This window comes from Peromyscus leucopus, chromosome 4, assembly GCF_004664715.2.
Source record: "Peromyscus leucopus breed LL Stock chromosome 4, UCI_PerLeu_2.1, whole genome shotgun sequence".
Lineage (NCBI taxonomy): Eukaryota > Metazoa > Chordata > Mammalia > Rodentia > Cricetidae > Peromyscus > Peromyscus leucopus.
In genome coordinates this window covers 128,032,979-128,048,382 of record NC_051066.1, presented here as the reverse complement: position 1 = coordinate 128,048,382, position 15,404 = coordinate 128,032,979, and the positions used below count along the sequence as shown (strand labels likewise).

Here is a 15,404-nt window from a genome sequence, read left to right as displayed (position 1 = left end):
TTTCTCCCTCACCCCACATTTAGAACGTTAGCAGGACCTGTAGTCCCATTGCTCAGAGGCTCCATGGTAGAGCACAAACTTACCATACGTAAGACCCTGTAGTCAATCTCCAAGCACCATAAACAAACAAACAAACAAACAAATAAAATGAAAATAAAGCTGCCACCCCCTCTCGGCTCCAGCTTTAAAACACAGCTGAGCTTCAGGCCCAGCCCTTGGGGAACCAGAGATGGAAAGCTCTCTGTGGATTCCAGATCAGGCTAGTCTACATAGTGAGCTCTACAAACAAACCCTGTCTCAAACAAACAAACAAAATATGACCTCTAACTTACAGTAATTTGATTTGCACAGTGGACAAGAAAGGGACACATATTGAAAGGGACATGAATTCAGTGGAAACTGTACTCAGAATTTGGAATTTTTTTGGTTTTTGTTTTATCCTGAAATAGTAAAAAAAAAAAAAAAAAAAAAAAAAAAAAAATCCAGCTCCCATAAACTACAAGATCATGATACAAGATAGTAAACCAGCAACACAACTCATGGTGCGTGGTGTGTGTGTGTGTGTGTACACTCATGCACACGCAACATGCCTATGGAGGTACATGCTGTGGTACATGTGGAGGTCAGAGGACAGCTTTGTGGAGTCAGTTTTCTTCTCTCACCTTTGTATGGGTTCCAGGGATTAAACTTAGGTCATTAGGCTTGCGTTGCTGGACGACAAATATTTTTATCCTCTGAGTCATCTCCCAGGACCTATTAATGGAGAAGTAACCCCATCTAAATGGAGGTGCCCCTGGGTCCCCAGAGTCCAGTCTTCCCTCAGCACACACAGTTTATCAGACTGCTTCCTCTGCGGCTGTCCTTACTTCCTGTGGTCCGTTCCAAGCACAGCTCCTTCCAGGAGACCACTTTAGTTAGCTCGTTTAAACTATTTTTATTTAAACATGTGTTCATTTTATTCTATGTGTAGGGGTGGTTTTTGCATGCATCTGTGGGTGTGCACCACGCGCGACTGGTCCACTCAGAGGCCAGAGGAGGGTGTCAGATGCCCTGGACCTGGAGTGACTGATGGTTGTGATCAAACAGGGGTCCTCTGCAAGAGCAACACGCACTCTTGGGCCTTCTCTCTAGCCTCCAGGAGCCCACTTCAAAAGTCCGACCACTTTCTTCCTTTGCGTCAACCCTTCCAAGACTCCCTCCCATTCCTCAGAGTCCTTCTGAGGCCCCTGAAGCTCCAGATGGTCTGGACCCTCCTCAGACCTCATTCACCACCGCCACCCTCTTGCCCTGTGCAACAGCCCTAGGAGTTCTACAGCAGCTGTCCCAGCCTACGTGGCTGCCTTCCAGGAGGTCTCCTGGTGTCCTTGCTCTGGCCATCCCCCACATCCCAGTTCCCATCCTCTCCTTACGCAGTGGTCCATTTCCTTTCTCTCGGGCACCTGCCTCGACATGGAAGCACATGTCTTTGTTATTCTCTTTGCAGCCTCCCCAGCCTTTGGAACAGAGCCTGGCAAGCGGCAGTGTTCAACAAATATTTGTTTAACAGACGAATAAATGTATACATGGTATCATTGCTGTTGGAAAGATGGGTGGATGAGTGGACGGACAGACAGATGCATACTGAGTGGAGCCTATGGGTAGGAGGGGGAGAGCAACACTAGACAATCGACCAAAACATACACAATCCTGTTTATAAAAAGTGTCGTCATGGGTCTGGAGAGATGGCTCAGAGGTGAAGAGCACCTGCCGCTCTTCCATAGGACCCAGGTTCAGTTCCGCACGGCAGCTCACAAATGTCTGTAACTCCAATTCCAGGGGATCCGACACCCTCACACAGACATACATGCAGGCAAAACACCAATGCACATAAAATAAAATTTAAATTTAAAAAAGTGTCATTATGGAAAAGAACAGGGGTCTCTGGGGCTCTAGGAGAGAACAATGTGGATAAGTAATAGGAAATGGCCATAAATGGGCAGGTACAGAGGTGAGCAGATCTGCAAGGGGAGGGGAATGCTTTACTTTTTAAAGTTCAAGATAAATAGCTGGGCATAGTGGTGCATCTCTAATCCCAGAACTCGGGAGACAGAGACAGGAGGCTCTCTGTTAGTTCAAGGACAGCCTGGTCTACATAGTTGAGATCCTGACTCAAAACAAACAGCAATGACCACAAACCCACAGAGAAGCCCTTCCCGATGGCTGTGAACTTCTGGATCAGGACTCGCCACACTCTCCCCTAGCTCAGAGCTCCAGATGGTGTTTCTGGTACTGACTCAGCACCTATCCAGCCGTCCCAGGGACCCTGCCTATTCCACTCCTGCCTCACCCTGCCACTTAGGCTTTGTTTGGACAGGAGCAAGCAGTATGTCTGATGCAGGAGCAGGCCTGCACTCTGGGGAGAGGTCCAGCATACAGCAGGGCAGAGAGCAAGTGACAAGCTCTTGGTGCCCATTCCTACGCCTTCTTGTCTATGAGGAGGGTGCCTAGGGCTAGAGCTGGGTTTGTTTGCGGCTCAGTCTGTGAACAGAGTCAAGGATTAGGGCTCAATCAATGTCTACCACACCAGCCCAGTCCCCTTTCTCTGGAAAAAGGGTGGAATGGGCGCTGGCTTTCCTGAGTGTGTCTTGCAATCTCACCAGGGAGCCCAAGTCCTCTTAGCACCTGCTCCAAACCCAGCCACCCATCACGTCTGAAGGGCTAGACCTCCTGTGGTCACTCTCTGAAGGTCAACTTGTCTTGGGGGTCTACCAAGGGGGTTTACAGTTCTCCCTGGGGTCCAAGGGCAGTAGGGTGGGGTGGAGGCTGGGGACCTAACTGTGTCTATCCAAGAGAGTGTCTTGTGCAAGGCTTTCTGATGCAACCAGCTGAACCTCCCTCCCCCAGCCTTTCTCAGAAAGGGAAGGGCTGGGCAGAGGCCAGGACCCAACACACAGAGTCTCCTTGCCTCCCTGGCCTCCCATAGCCTCCAGACAGGAAGGCAGGCCAAACAGGGGTCAGATGACTCAGCAGTGCGTTCAGTCCTAGGAGAGGCAGGGGGTGGATGTGGAAGAAGGTAAGGGGATCAGGATTCTTGGAAATTTGGAGATCCCAGCATGAGCATCACACACACACACACACACACACACACACACACACACACACACTAAAATAAAATAAAATAGTATGCATTTTAAAATAGCCAGTTGATAATGGTGCACACCTTTAATTCTAGCACTTGGGAGGTAGAAGCAGGTAGTCTCTGTGAGTTCCAGGCCAGCCTCATCTACAGATTGAGTTCCAGGACAGCCAAGGCTATGCAGAGAAACCTAATAAAATAATAATAAATAGATAAAATGTCCATTTTAAGCTTGACTTGGTGCATACATCTATAACCTTTATTTACTTGGGAGGCTGAGGCAGAAGAATAGCACATTCAAGGTTGACTTTGTCTATGCGGTTGAGTTAGAGGCCAGCATAGACAATTCAGTGAGATGGTGTCTCAAAATTTTTTTAAATTTTAGGAAAAGGCGAGGACTAGGCCTGAAGCCCAGTGGCAGGACTGTGCCTAGATGCAGTGTCCTGTGGTTGGGGACGAGCTTCCTGGTGGGTTCAGTGACTGAACACTTGTCCAACATACATAAGGCCCCAGCTTGGCCTCCAGCACTACAGAAAAAAACAACAAAACAAAACCCCAAAAAAACTGACGTAGAAAAAGGGCACCATAAACTTAAATACCAGAAGAACAAAACAAGATTATGCAATACCAGCTCAATTCAGTTCTGACTGAAGCCTCTGATCTGAGCTTTGCTCCCTAGTTCTTAAGAGAGAGGTGTGAAAGACAGAGAAACTCTGGAGTCAGAATTCTTCCCCAAGGGTTGACAGTGGCGGAGGAGGAGGAGTCTCACGGGGAGGAGACTCCATGTCTCTGCTGTGAGTCACTTTTCCCACACAGCGATGCTATCCTAGCCCTCAGAGGACACTTCTGAGTACACTGACCTATTCCAACCTTCTCTTCCAATTTTTATTTTTTAGTAAAATTATTAATCTGCGTGTATGGTACACATTTATAGATTTCTTCTCTGTGCATATGTGTGTGGGAATTTGTGTACCACAGTTTGCTGAGGAAGTCGGATGACAGTTCTTCTTTCCTCACGTGGGTTTGGAGGTTCCAACTCTCATTGTCAGCCTTGGTGACAGGCACCTTTTACACAGTAAGCTATCTTGCCAGCCCACATTTGTTTTGTTTGTTGAGATAAGGACCTCACTCTATAGCCTAGGCTGAATTTATGTCAACCGTCCTGTCTCGGTCTCTTAAAGGCTGGGATTCCAGGCATGGGCCACCATACCCGGCTGAACTATGAATAGCTTAGTTCCCATGAACCTTCAGATTCAAAAGAAGTGTAAAACACACACTGGGAAGCTGGGTACCATATGTACACCTGTAATTTTAGCACTCAGGAGAGATAGACACCAGCCTAGGTTACATAAGGAGGCCTTTGAACCAGGCCAAGTGTAGTGGCACAGGTCTGTAATCCCAGCAGGTAAGCAAGAGGATCAAGAGTTCCAGGTCAGCCTTGGCAGCATTGTGAATTTGAAGCCAGCATAGGTTATGGAAGATCCTATCTCAAGAGCCAGGCGGCGGCGGCGGCGGCGCACGCCTTCAATCCCAGCACTCAGGAGGCAGAGACAGGTGGGTCTCTGTGAGTTCGAGGCAGCCTGGTCTACAGAGTAGTTCCAGAATAGCCAGGACTGTTACACAGAGAAAGCCTGCCTTGGAAAAGGAAAAAAAAAAACAAAAAAAGATCCCGTCTCAAAAAATGGGAAAAAGAAAGTTGAGGCTGGGAATGCAGCTAAGTTGGCGGAGGCCTCACTTAGCTTGCGCAGGCCCTGGCAGCTCAATAAACTGACATATGGCACACACTGGTCCTCAGAGCATTTGAGGTAGAGGCAGGAGGATCAGCTTCAAGACCAGCTTCCACTCTATAACTCTGTCTCAATAAAACAACAACAAACCCAAACCATACAAAACATAAAAAAAAAACTAAAGCAAAAAACCAGATTCTGAGAATATTAGTATTAGTGTAATAATTAGTAATATTAGTATAATGCTACCGGCAGTTTTGTTGACTGTCTGTTGAGATAACATGTCCAGGCTGTACTAAATATGATAGGTGAATAAAGGGAATTTCTTTTCATTTTTCTTCAACCACAACAAGGGTCTATGTTGCTCAGGCTGGCCTCAAACTTGCAATGGAGCAGAGGATAACTTTGATTAAAAGTGTACACCACCACTCCTGGCAATTATCCCATCTTAAAAAGTTTGTTGTTGTTTTTGTTTTCTTGGTTTTTTTTTGTTGGTTTGTTTGTTTGTTTTGAGACAAGGTTTCACTGTGTAGCCTTAGCTGTCCTGAAACTAACTCTGTAGACCAGGCTGACCTCAAATTTAGAGACCCACCTGCCTCTGCCTCCAGAGTGCTGCTGGGACTAGAGGCATGTGCCGCCATCACCCAGCACTATGATCTACTTTAAATGACTGTGGTTACTATTTATTTTTTTATTTATAAGATCTGGGAGCCTAGGGCAGTCAGTGTAGTTATCTTGAGTCCACAGCTTTTGAACAGGCCTGGCATCCATCGCAAACAAGCAGGGAGCGTGCGGTGGCAGGCACACCTCGCTCAGGCCTGGTGCTAGATGGGTACACAGAAGACAACTGTCCCACCCTCTGTCTCTCACAGCTCTAGCCTCTTCCAACTCGCTTGGGGTCTGAAAATAAGTTCATTTATCCCTCCCCAGCTGCCAGGTGGGCAGAATCAAATTAGATCCCAGAATCCTCGGCTGTATGTGTGTTTGGGAGAGAGAAATACAAGAGTTGATTCCCTGGCTTCCAGAACTAGAGAAACAACGGTGTCCTGGCCCTGCCTCCCTCTAGCTCTTCCTGAAGGAATTTTTTCCCCTTTTTTCTTTTGTTTTGATATGATATATGAGCTCAAGTGTCAGGATGTAAGTTAGAGTGTCCGAAGCACTGGCCTTGGGGCTTTGCCAGGGCGGCCGAGTGGGGTAGGTGTCACCACCATGTCTAGCTTCAACTGTGCCTGGAATCCTGTTATATCCGTCCACCTCCTGTGTCCAGTGGCTCCATCCTGTTTTCTGAGTGCCTTCGTGGGCCACGCACCACTCTTCATTTTGGGATTGTTTTTTGTTGTTATTGTTATTTATTTTGTTATTTTATTTTTCTTTTGTGTTCATTGGTGTTTTGCCTGTGTGTATGTCGATATGAGGGTGTCGGATCCCCTGGAACTGGAGTAACAGACTGGTGTGAGCTGCCATGTGGGTGCTGAGAATTGAACCTGGAAGAGTAGCCAATGCTCTTAATCACTAAGCCATCTCTGCAGCCCCAATTTTTGTTTTGTTTTGTTTTTTGAGGCAGGGTTTCTCTGTCTGTAGCCCTGGCTGTCCTAGAACCCGCTCTGTAGACCAGGCTGGCTTCGAACTCACAGAGCTCTGCCTGCTTCTGCCTCCTGAGTGCTGGGATTAAAGGTGTGCACCTGGCTAACGGCTCTACATTTCATTTGTTGTTACTGGGAATTGAACTCACTGCCTAGTGCATACTAGGCAAATGTTCTGTGGTTGAGCTACAGCCCTCCTCCCTTCCCCCACTTCTGCCCTTAAATTTCTTTTATCTTTTAAAAAAATTTTTAAATTTATTTTTTTAAATTTTTATTACTTTTTAAAATTTCTTTTATCTTGATAAGAAGGTCTCTAGTCCTAGTACTGGGGGCAGAGGCAGGTGCATCTCTGTGAGTTCGAGATCAGCCTGGTCTACAGAGTGAGTTCCAGGCAAGCTAGAGCTAAACCATCCAACAGGCCATCCTCCTGCCTCGGGCTTCTGAGTAACTGAGCTTCTAGGTGTGTATTACACCCAGCTGATCTAAGAGTTTCGCATACACGAACTTACTAACTCCCACAGCAACTCTATGAAGTGAGCACCGTTCCAAATCCATTTTTATGGAGAATGGAACTGAAGCTGTGTTTTCTTGGCTTGTTTTTGGCTTTGTTACAGAGCAGGGCCTTTCACGCGTGGTAGGAAAGTGCGCTCACAGAGCCACACCCCCAGCCAGCCGGGGCGTTAAGTGGCTTTTCCGAGCTGCACCACCAGTCAGAGCAGGGCTGTGCGCACACTTACAAGGGTTGCTCGGAGGGAAGGTTCCCAGGATTCAGAGCGTGGGGCTTCTTGCCCAGGTCAAGCTAGGGGCTTCATAGGGTGGGACGCGATTTTGTAAACAGCCTCTGTTTGTTCTTTTTTCCATTAGGATCTCGTTCCCATTTCATATATGCGGAACTAGGCGTAAAGTTCTAAGGTAAGGAGAGTTGGTGGCCCCGGGTACTACTTCAGGGGGCTAAACGGGGATGGGGGAGGGTAAGGGGAGGACGAGTGGCCCCGAAGGCGCGGGCGAGCGCGCTCGGCTACAGGGGCGGGTCGTGGATGGTGCAATCCAGGGCCGCAGGGCGTCAGCCGCAGATTAGCTCAGGTTTACATCAGCCGGGCGGGGATGGGAGCCCGAGTCCCGTGCCGCCGCACTTGAGCAGCGGAAGCCGCTACTGCGGAATCTGCGGAGGCTGAGGTCTGGCACCAAGGTGCCGGGGACCCCGAGATCGGCTAGGTGAAGCCGGCCGCGGGGCACGTGTACGTGCGCGGGCGGTTCTGAGACCCGCGAGGAACCCTAGGACAAGGTACCGGTTGGGGAGGTGCGAAGGGGGGTTTCCCCGAGTCTGGCAAGAGGGATATTGGGAGTCCCGACGTATTTATGAATACTCATTCATATTCTCTCTTTCTCTCTTTGTCTTTCGTTCTCTGTCTCTCACTCTCACTTTCTCGTTCTCTAACTCCGACGCCTGGGAGCGCCCTAGGCCTGAGCGGTTGCAGCGGCTCATTAATGCAGCCTCTGCCTCCCCGATGCTGGCAGTGCGTGGGTGTGTCCCTGTGCCCAGCTTTCCTTATTGCATTACTATTAAGCCTTTCATTGGGGTTCCTTCCTTCTCCAGCTGTCCCTGCATTTGAGAGCACCCTGCCTAGTGAGCTTCGGAAAACCCAGGGTAATGTTTCCCTGTCCAGAGGGTCCTAGCGGAGAAGACAGGGGCTACCAAACAGTCTTTCTTCCCTTCTCTCTAGATGCGAGCCACCCCTCTGGCTGCTGCTGCTGCTGCTGGTGTCCCCTGCAGGAAGAAACCGTTGGAGTTCGATGACAACATTGACTCCGAATGCCCAGTCCTAAAACGAGTGAGAGGTGGGCCTGAGCCTGGGCCGCGCCCCTGCCTGCTGCCCCCCAGCCCGCCTCCTGCCTCAGACTTGTCACCTGCTGTGACCCCGGCAACCCGGCTGGGGCCCTATGTCCTTTTGGAACAAGAGCAAGGCAGCCGCACTTACGCGGCCCTGCACTGCCCCACAGGCACAAAGTACACCTGCAAGGTATGGTCCGTGAGCCCTCCCCTCCAACACCCCAGGACCCTGCAAAGGGACTGGGACCCAGGGGATTGCGGGGTCCAGGGGTTCCTCAACTAACAAAACTTCATAGAGCATCATAAACGCAATGCACCCGCTATAGCCAAAAAACAGACCCAAGCAGGGTGTGGTGGCACATGCCTGTAATCCCAGCACCAGAGTGGCTGAGACAGGAGGATTGCCTCAAATTTCAGGCAAGCCTGGGCTACATGCCAGGAACCTGTTTCAAAACCAAAACAAACCTAGACGCAAGTGCTTCTGCTATCAAACGGACATTCTAGTGAGAGGCATGGAGAGATTAAAAAAAAGAGCATGTGGGGCTAGGGAGAGAGGGCTGTTGGTGAGCCCCAGAGTCCATGTTGGGAGAGAAAGGGGTGGGGGTGGGGGGGGGGAGAGGTGTTGCACACTTGTGATCCTGCACTGAGAAGGTGGAGACCGGCGGACCTCCAGAGCTCACTGGTCAGCCAGCCTGTTTAGTGCGAGACTCTACCTCAGGTAGAGAGAGGGAGAGAGGATGAATAAAAGGGCCAGAGACGTGGTGCCCTGGTTAAGAGTCTCTTGCAGAGACCGAGGTCTGTTCCTAGCATCCCTTGAGGCAGGTCACCACTGCCTATACAACTCCAGCTCCAGGGAAATGCAGGGCTTCTGGCCTCAGGCTTCTGACTCCTGTGCACATATACATACACAGACAGACAGACACGATTAATAAAAAATCAGTCTTAAGGAAAAGATTGGCTGGCACCTGAGGTTTTTCTCCGGTGCACACCAGAGGAGAACAGGCCGTGATGAGCATCATGGACAGAAAGCTGGTGCCTGTGGGGAGGGAGGAGGAGAGAGAGGAGGGGAAGGGATGCAGGGGAACACAAGGAAGTCCGGGAGGGCCTGCCGATGCCAGAGGACAGTGCATGTCAGAAGCTGAAGGAGGCATTGGGAGGAGGTTCCAAAGGCAGAGAGTGTCCTGGCTGCAGGTACAGGAGGCACATAGGGCCAAGTGTGGTGACACACAGCACTTGAGAGGCAGAGGCAAGTGTGTCTCTGTGAGTTCGAGGCCAGCCTGGTCTACATAGTGAGTTCTAGGGCAGCCAGGGAGACATAGAGAGATGTCTTATCCCCTTTCTGAAAAAATAAAGAGGTGTAAATGTACTAGGCAGGACCAGGCTTTGGAGGAGAAAGTAGTAGTCTGTGTATTTTATTTTCTCCTGCTACCCTAGCTTTTCTTTTTAATTATTTTTTATTATTTTATTTGTATGGTTGTTTTGCTTGTGTGTATGTCTGGATCCCCTGGAACTGGGGTTAAGAGACAGTTGTGAGTTTCCATGTGGGTGCCGGGAATTGAACCTGGGTCCTCTAGAAGAGCAGTCAGTATAGCTGAGTGGTCGTGGCACGGGTGTGTGGATTCACGCGGATCCGTGGAATGAAGATTCAGAGGCATCTTAAGAATGAATCTAGCCTTTCATGGCTGCAGGGGGGTCCAGCCTCGAAGGACTGAAGCACTATCCCTTCGCCTAGGGCAGTTTTATTTCTCTCCACTACAGTTTAGCCAGTTAATTTCCATATGCTCAAAACAACCTGAAAGGGGCTCCCAACAGTGCAATGCCAAGTGCAAATTCCTCGATTTCTCAGGTACCACGGTTTTCCAGGGTTCCTGAACCAAGTTTGCATAGGCCTTTGTATCCTTGGGAGACTCGAGACAGGATTCACACAGAGGGCAGCAAGGGAAACAAAAGGTGTCTGCTAAACAAAAGATGGATTGGGGCTAGGTGCTACTCTCCGGAGCCAGGCCAGCTGCAGCTCAGCAGGAGCCGCCACAAGCCAGTGCTCTCTCCAGCCCCCCACCCGCCACGTTTCTTTAAAGATCACATGCTTTACGTTTTTCATAGATTAAATATATTAGTAGCATGCATGAGTTCAAAGTCAAAAGCAATGAAGTGTTGTATCAGCGCTGCAATAACCAACTTCCAACAGGTTCAAGTGTGGTGTCTTCACACAAGTCATTACTTCCCTTTTCTGAACTTCAATTTCATTCTCCAGAATAGTGGACCCACCTTCCAGGTGTGTGCGTAATGTCCATGAACGCAGCGCATTTCCCAAATGCCCCCAACTTGGGAAGTTTTTTCCCAAGGGTATTTTTTGGTCATTCAGGTCACTTCTGAGTCCTGTGGGTCCACCTTTTTTTTTTTTTTTTTGTCAGAATTTCACTGTGTAGCTCTGGCTAGCCCGGAACTTACTTTGTAGATCAGGCTGGCCTCAGACACAGAGTTCCACCTGCCTCTGCCTCCTGAGTGTGCTTCCACGGCAGGCTCAGACTTTCTAAAAATAAGTGCTTCCTTCCAAAATACTAGTTCACACTTGCCTAGCAAAGACTGGCCCTGGATTTGATCTCTGAGATTGAAAAAAAACAAAATATTCTGGGTTCTGGCCTCTTTCTGAGTTCCTTGGGAAGCTATAGTCTGTGGGCTCCCTGGTGCTGCGCTGTGGACAGGAAGTGAACAGGCAACGCTGTGAGTCCAGTCAGCTGGGCAGGGGCTGCAGGCAGGCTCTTGAGCTGGCTGTTCTTGGGCCAGCAGGGAGGGGGGCTTTGGTGGTGGTCTGCCCCCGGGAGTGTTTCTCTATTTGGTTTATACCCTAGTTTCAATCCTCTGAGGCCTAAGGTCACACAGGGTGGCAGTTTAGAGCACTGAGGTGGGTGCACAGGTTCTAGTCCCACGTGTGCTACTTGCTGGCCTTGTGGCCCCAGACCTCCTGACCTGTGGCCTGCGGAGAGTCGGCGGACGTCAGGCTATGAGTGACTTGCTAAGCAAGGCCCCCTATGTGTGTAGCTCACGTGTCTAGTGGTTGGCTCTGCCGTTTTGCTAGGCCAGCCTGGCTTCCCAGGTCCCTAGCTGTGCTTACTCCTGGCTCTGTCCCCAGGTGTACCCGTCCTGTGAGGCCCAGGCGGTGCTGGCACCCTATGCAAGGCTGCCTACCCATCGGCACGTGGCCCGTCCGGCGGACATCCTGCTGGGCTCTCAGTTTCTCTACGCCTTCTTCGAGAAGACCCACGGGGACTTGCACAGCCTGGTGCGCAGCCGCCGTGGCATCCCTGAGCCCGAGGCCGCGGCGCTTTTCCGGCAGATGGCTGCTGCCGTGGCACACTGCCACCAACACGGGCTTGTCTTGCGCGACCTCAAGCTGTGTCGCTTTGTCTTCAGCGACTGTGAGAGGTAAGTGTGACCCCAGAGGCACATTTGAGAAGTGGGCCGTGGCAGGGAAACAGGTCCACGAGGGCAGAGTAACTTAGGCAGGCGTAGCACAGTGGCAAAGGATGTGCTCAGCATGTGCAAGGCTAAGATTCCATCCTAGGCAGCAAAAGAGACGGGGAAAAAAATCCCCAGCACTGAGTGGCAGTGGCCTGTGGTGTGGAGTCTGTAACCCTAACGCTGGGCATGGGGGTGAGGGGCAGAGACAGGCAGACCCCCAGAGATCTCTGGCCTGCTAGTCTCTCCAATTGGTGAGCTCCTGGTTTAGTGTCAGACTATCTCAAGTTAAACAAGAAATAATGGAAGAGCTGGGCATGCTAGCACACACTTTTAAATCCTGGGAGAGGCAGAGACAGGTGGATCTTGTGTGCTGGAGGCCAGCCTAGCATACATAGTGAGTTCCACAGGGCTATATAGTGAGATCCTGTCACGCACACACACACACACACACACACGCACACGCACACGCACACGCACACGCACACACACGGTGTGTGTTGGGGGAAGGGAGGGTTGGAGAGATGATTCAGTGGTTAAAGTGCTTTTGCTCTAACAGAGGACCCAGGTTCAGTACCCAGCACCCACATGGTGGCTCACAACCATCTGTAACTCCAAGTCCAGGGGATCTGACACCCTCTTCTGGCCATTGTGGGCACTGCATGCTCATAGTGTCCAAACACACACAGGCAAAACACCCATTCGAATTAAAAAAAAAAAAAAAAACAACTAATAAATAAATCTTTTTTTTAAAAAAGAAAGAGGCTAGGCAGTGGTGGCACACGCCTTTAATCCCAGCACTCGGGAGGCAGAGGCAGGCGGATCTCTGTGAGTTCGAGGCCAGCCTGGTCTACAGAGCAAGATCCAGGACAGCTAGGACTGTTACACAGAGAAACCCTGTCTCGAAAAACCAAAAAAGAAAGAAAAGAAGTGGGAGAAAGATCAAGGAATACACTTAAAGTTGACCTCTGGTCTCGGAATGGGTACGCCCCCCCTCCCCATACACTACACACAAAAACTCACACATTTGAAAATTACAACACTAAAATAAAAACTGAAAAGAAAGGGGGAGGGGATGGGACCTGACTTAGCACGCACAGACCAGTTCTCCAGTTTCTTTGACAAATTTGACTCAGTGTTATGGAAGCCCCTTGCGGGTGGAGGCCAGGCAGATCTCTGTGAGTTCGAGGCCAGCCTGGTCTACATAGTGAGTTCCAAGTCAGCCAGGGCTACATTGAGAGACCCTAACCCACCAAAGCCAAAACCAAGCCAACCCGCCCCCCAATATTAAGACATTGAGGCTCAGCATGATGGCCCACTTCTGTAACCCCAGCACTCAGGAGGCTGACACAGTAAGTTAGACGCTAGCCAGGACAATGTAGTGAAATCTTTTGGTTTTTCGAGACGGTTTCTCTGTTTAGCTTTGGATTCTGTCCTGAATCTCACTCTGTAGACCAGGCTGGCCTTGAACTCACAGAGATCCACCTGCCTCTGCCTCCTGAGTGCTGGGATTAAAGGCGTGGGCCACCACCACCCGGTTGTAGTGAAATCTTATCTCCAAAAAATAGCCCCCCCCCAAAAAAAAAAGACCCAATTAACAAACAAAGACAGGGGCTGGAGATGGCTTAGTGCTGCTATTCCAGAGGACCTGAGTAAGACCTGAGCTTTCTGTCTGTGACCCAGGACGAAGCTGGTGCTGGAGAACCTGGACGATGCCTGTGTGATGACTGGACCAGATGACTCTCTGTGGGACAAGCATGCATGCCCTGCCTACGTGGGACCAGAGATACTCAGCTCCCAGCCATCCTACTCCGGCAGAGCAGCTGATGTCTGGAGCCTGGGCGTGGCGCTCTTCACTATGCTTGCTGGCCACTACCCTTTCCAGGACTCTGAGCCAGCTCTGCTCTTCGGCAAGATCCGCAGGGGGACCTTTGCCCTGCCTGAAGGCCTATCAGCTCCAGCCCGATGCCTGATCCGCTGTCTCCTTCGCAAGGAGCCTTCAGAGAGACTAGTGGCCCCCAGCATCCTCCTGCATCCCTGGCTGAGGGAGGACCACAGCCTTGTCTCCCCTCCACAGTCTGGCCGCTGGGACACTGACCAGGTGGTCCCCGATGGGCCAGGGCTGGAGGAGGCTGAGGAAGAGGAGGTGGGACTGTATGGCTAAGGCCACCCTACTGGCCCCTCAGCCGCAAGCCGTGAGTTGAGTACCGGACTTCCATGCTTTCTCCTGTCTCTTTGGGCCAAGCTAAACCTTAAGTGCCTTTCAGAAGGAAGAAACAGCCACTGTGCCTCATGCATTCCGTGCTCTCCCACAGGCATTGTGGGGTGATGCTCCCCGGGGTGCCGAGCCCTGTTCTAGGTGCTGTGAACAGCAAAAAGCTAGGGAGAGCAAAATAAGTTGCTGGCTGTGTTACCACAGTGCCATGTGCTCCCGTGCCCTCTGCCCTGGGCACATTTCATACCAGGTTGCCTTCTCCGGGCTAGTGTTCACAGGACAGCCCTCTTCATCTGTGCCCCAGAGGCCTTGTATCTTGCACCTTTAAACAAAGGGAGCATCTCTGTGCCAAAGACCAAAGGCCTCACCCTATGCCTCAGGACCACAAGTCAGGCCAGGCTGGGATTGTGCTGCCTGAATCCGGCCCCCAGGCAGGGAAACTCGAAGGCTTGGCCCCAGAGTCAAGCCAAAAGGATGAAACTCCAACAAAGAAGCATCCGCCTCAGGGAATGAGAGTTCGGGTCCCTTCACCCTGGTAGCCTCTAACTGGAGCATTACTGTTGGAGAGGAAAGGACAAGATAGGCACTGTCCTACTACCATACAGAAAGTCTCAGGCCCTGTTCTGGGGACTTTTAGTACCCAGGCCCACAGTCAGTATGCTGGCTTATGTTCGGTTGAATATGGATTTTCACTCTGTGCCTAATAAAAGAGAACTGTGAATTAGTTCCATATGTCAGAGAATTAGAGAATTCTACCTTCTAACATCCTTGGGGATTTTCCCTGCCTTCAACGCTGGCCCCAGCATGAAAGCCAGATCCATCTCAACCCCAACCAAGTGGTTTGTGATAAGATTCCCCCACCAATCCTCCTGTACATGCTGTTTCTCCTAGAGACCTCAGGTCTCACATGGGGGCCTTTCCAAGCTGAGGGTGGGTGTAGCTCAGATGTAAGCACACATCTAACACGCTCAGGGTTCTGGGTTCCATCCTCAGCCCAAGGCGCGGGGGTGGCAGTGGGGTTTGGCTTAAACAGGAGGTAATATACTTTGCCTAAAGATGGGTCAGTGAACAGGGTGGCTTTAGGGCGGGTCAGTCTGGCTCTCCAAGACGCTGGCAGGATGCCTGCTTTCTTCACTCCTTCAGTCCCTGGCTGCTTGCCATGGAGGTGGCTGGCACATGTGTCATATTTCACAAAGAAAAGTAGCATTGTAGTACTTAAGAACTCAGTACTCGAGTCCCCAAATCCAGAACACACTAGCTGTTGGGCCCTCAACAAATTTCTTAACCATTCTATACCTCAGCCTCTTCATCTGAGAAGGCAAAGAATTTGTGTGTGTGTGTGTGTGTGTGTGTGTGTGTGTGTGTGTGTGTGTGGTGTGCATAGGTGTGCCCATGCATGCAGAGGCTGGAGGTAGATATCACAAAACATACCTTTTTTTTTTTTTTTTTTTTTTTGGCTTTTTAAGACAAGGTT

At 50.4% G+C, this 15,404-nt stretch overlaps 1 protein-coding gene across 2 annotated transcripts; it reads left to right on the top strand.

Annotated features, from left to right (window-relative positions):
* The first annotated feature begins 7,102 nt into the window (after positions 1-7,102).
* On the top strand, positions 7,103-14,656 carry Trib3 (tribbles pseudokinase 3). Of its 2 annotated transcripts, none has more exons than XM_028887495.2 (4): positions 7,103-7,337; positions 8,150-8,446; positions 11,390-11,682; positions 13,399-14,656. In XM_028887495.2, exons 2-4 carry the CDS (start codon positions 8,150-8,152, stop codon positions 13,877-13,879), a joined length of 1,071 nt encoding a protein of 356 aa, XP_028743328.1. In that variant the 5' UTR covers positions 7,103-7,337; the 3' UTR covers positions 13,880-14,656. The 2 variants fall into 2 exon arrangements, with proteins under 2 accessions (XP_028743328.1, XP_028743329.1); XM_028887496.2 differs by lacking the exon at positions 7,103-7,337 and adding an exon at positions 7,483-7,710.
* The last annotated feature ends 748 nt before the right edge of the window (positions 14,657-15,404 follow it).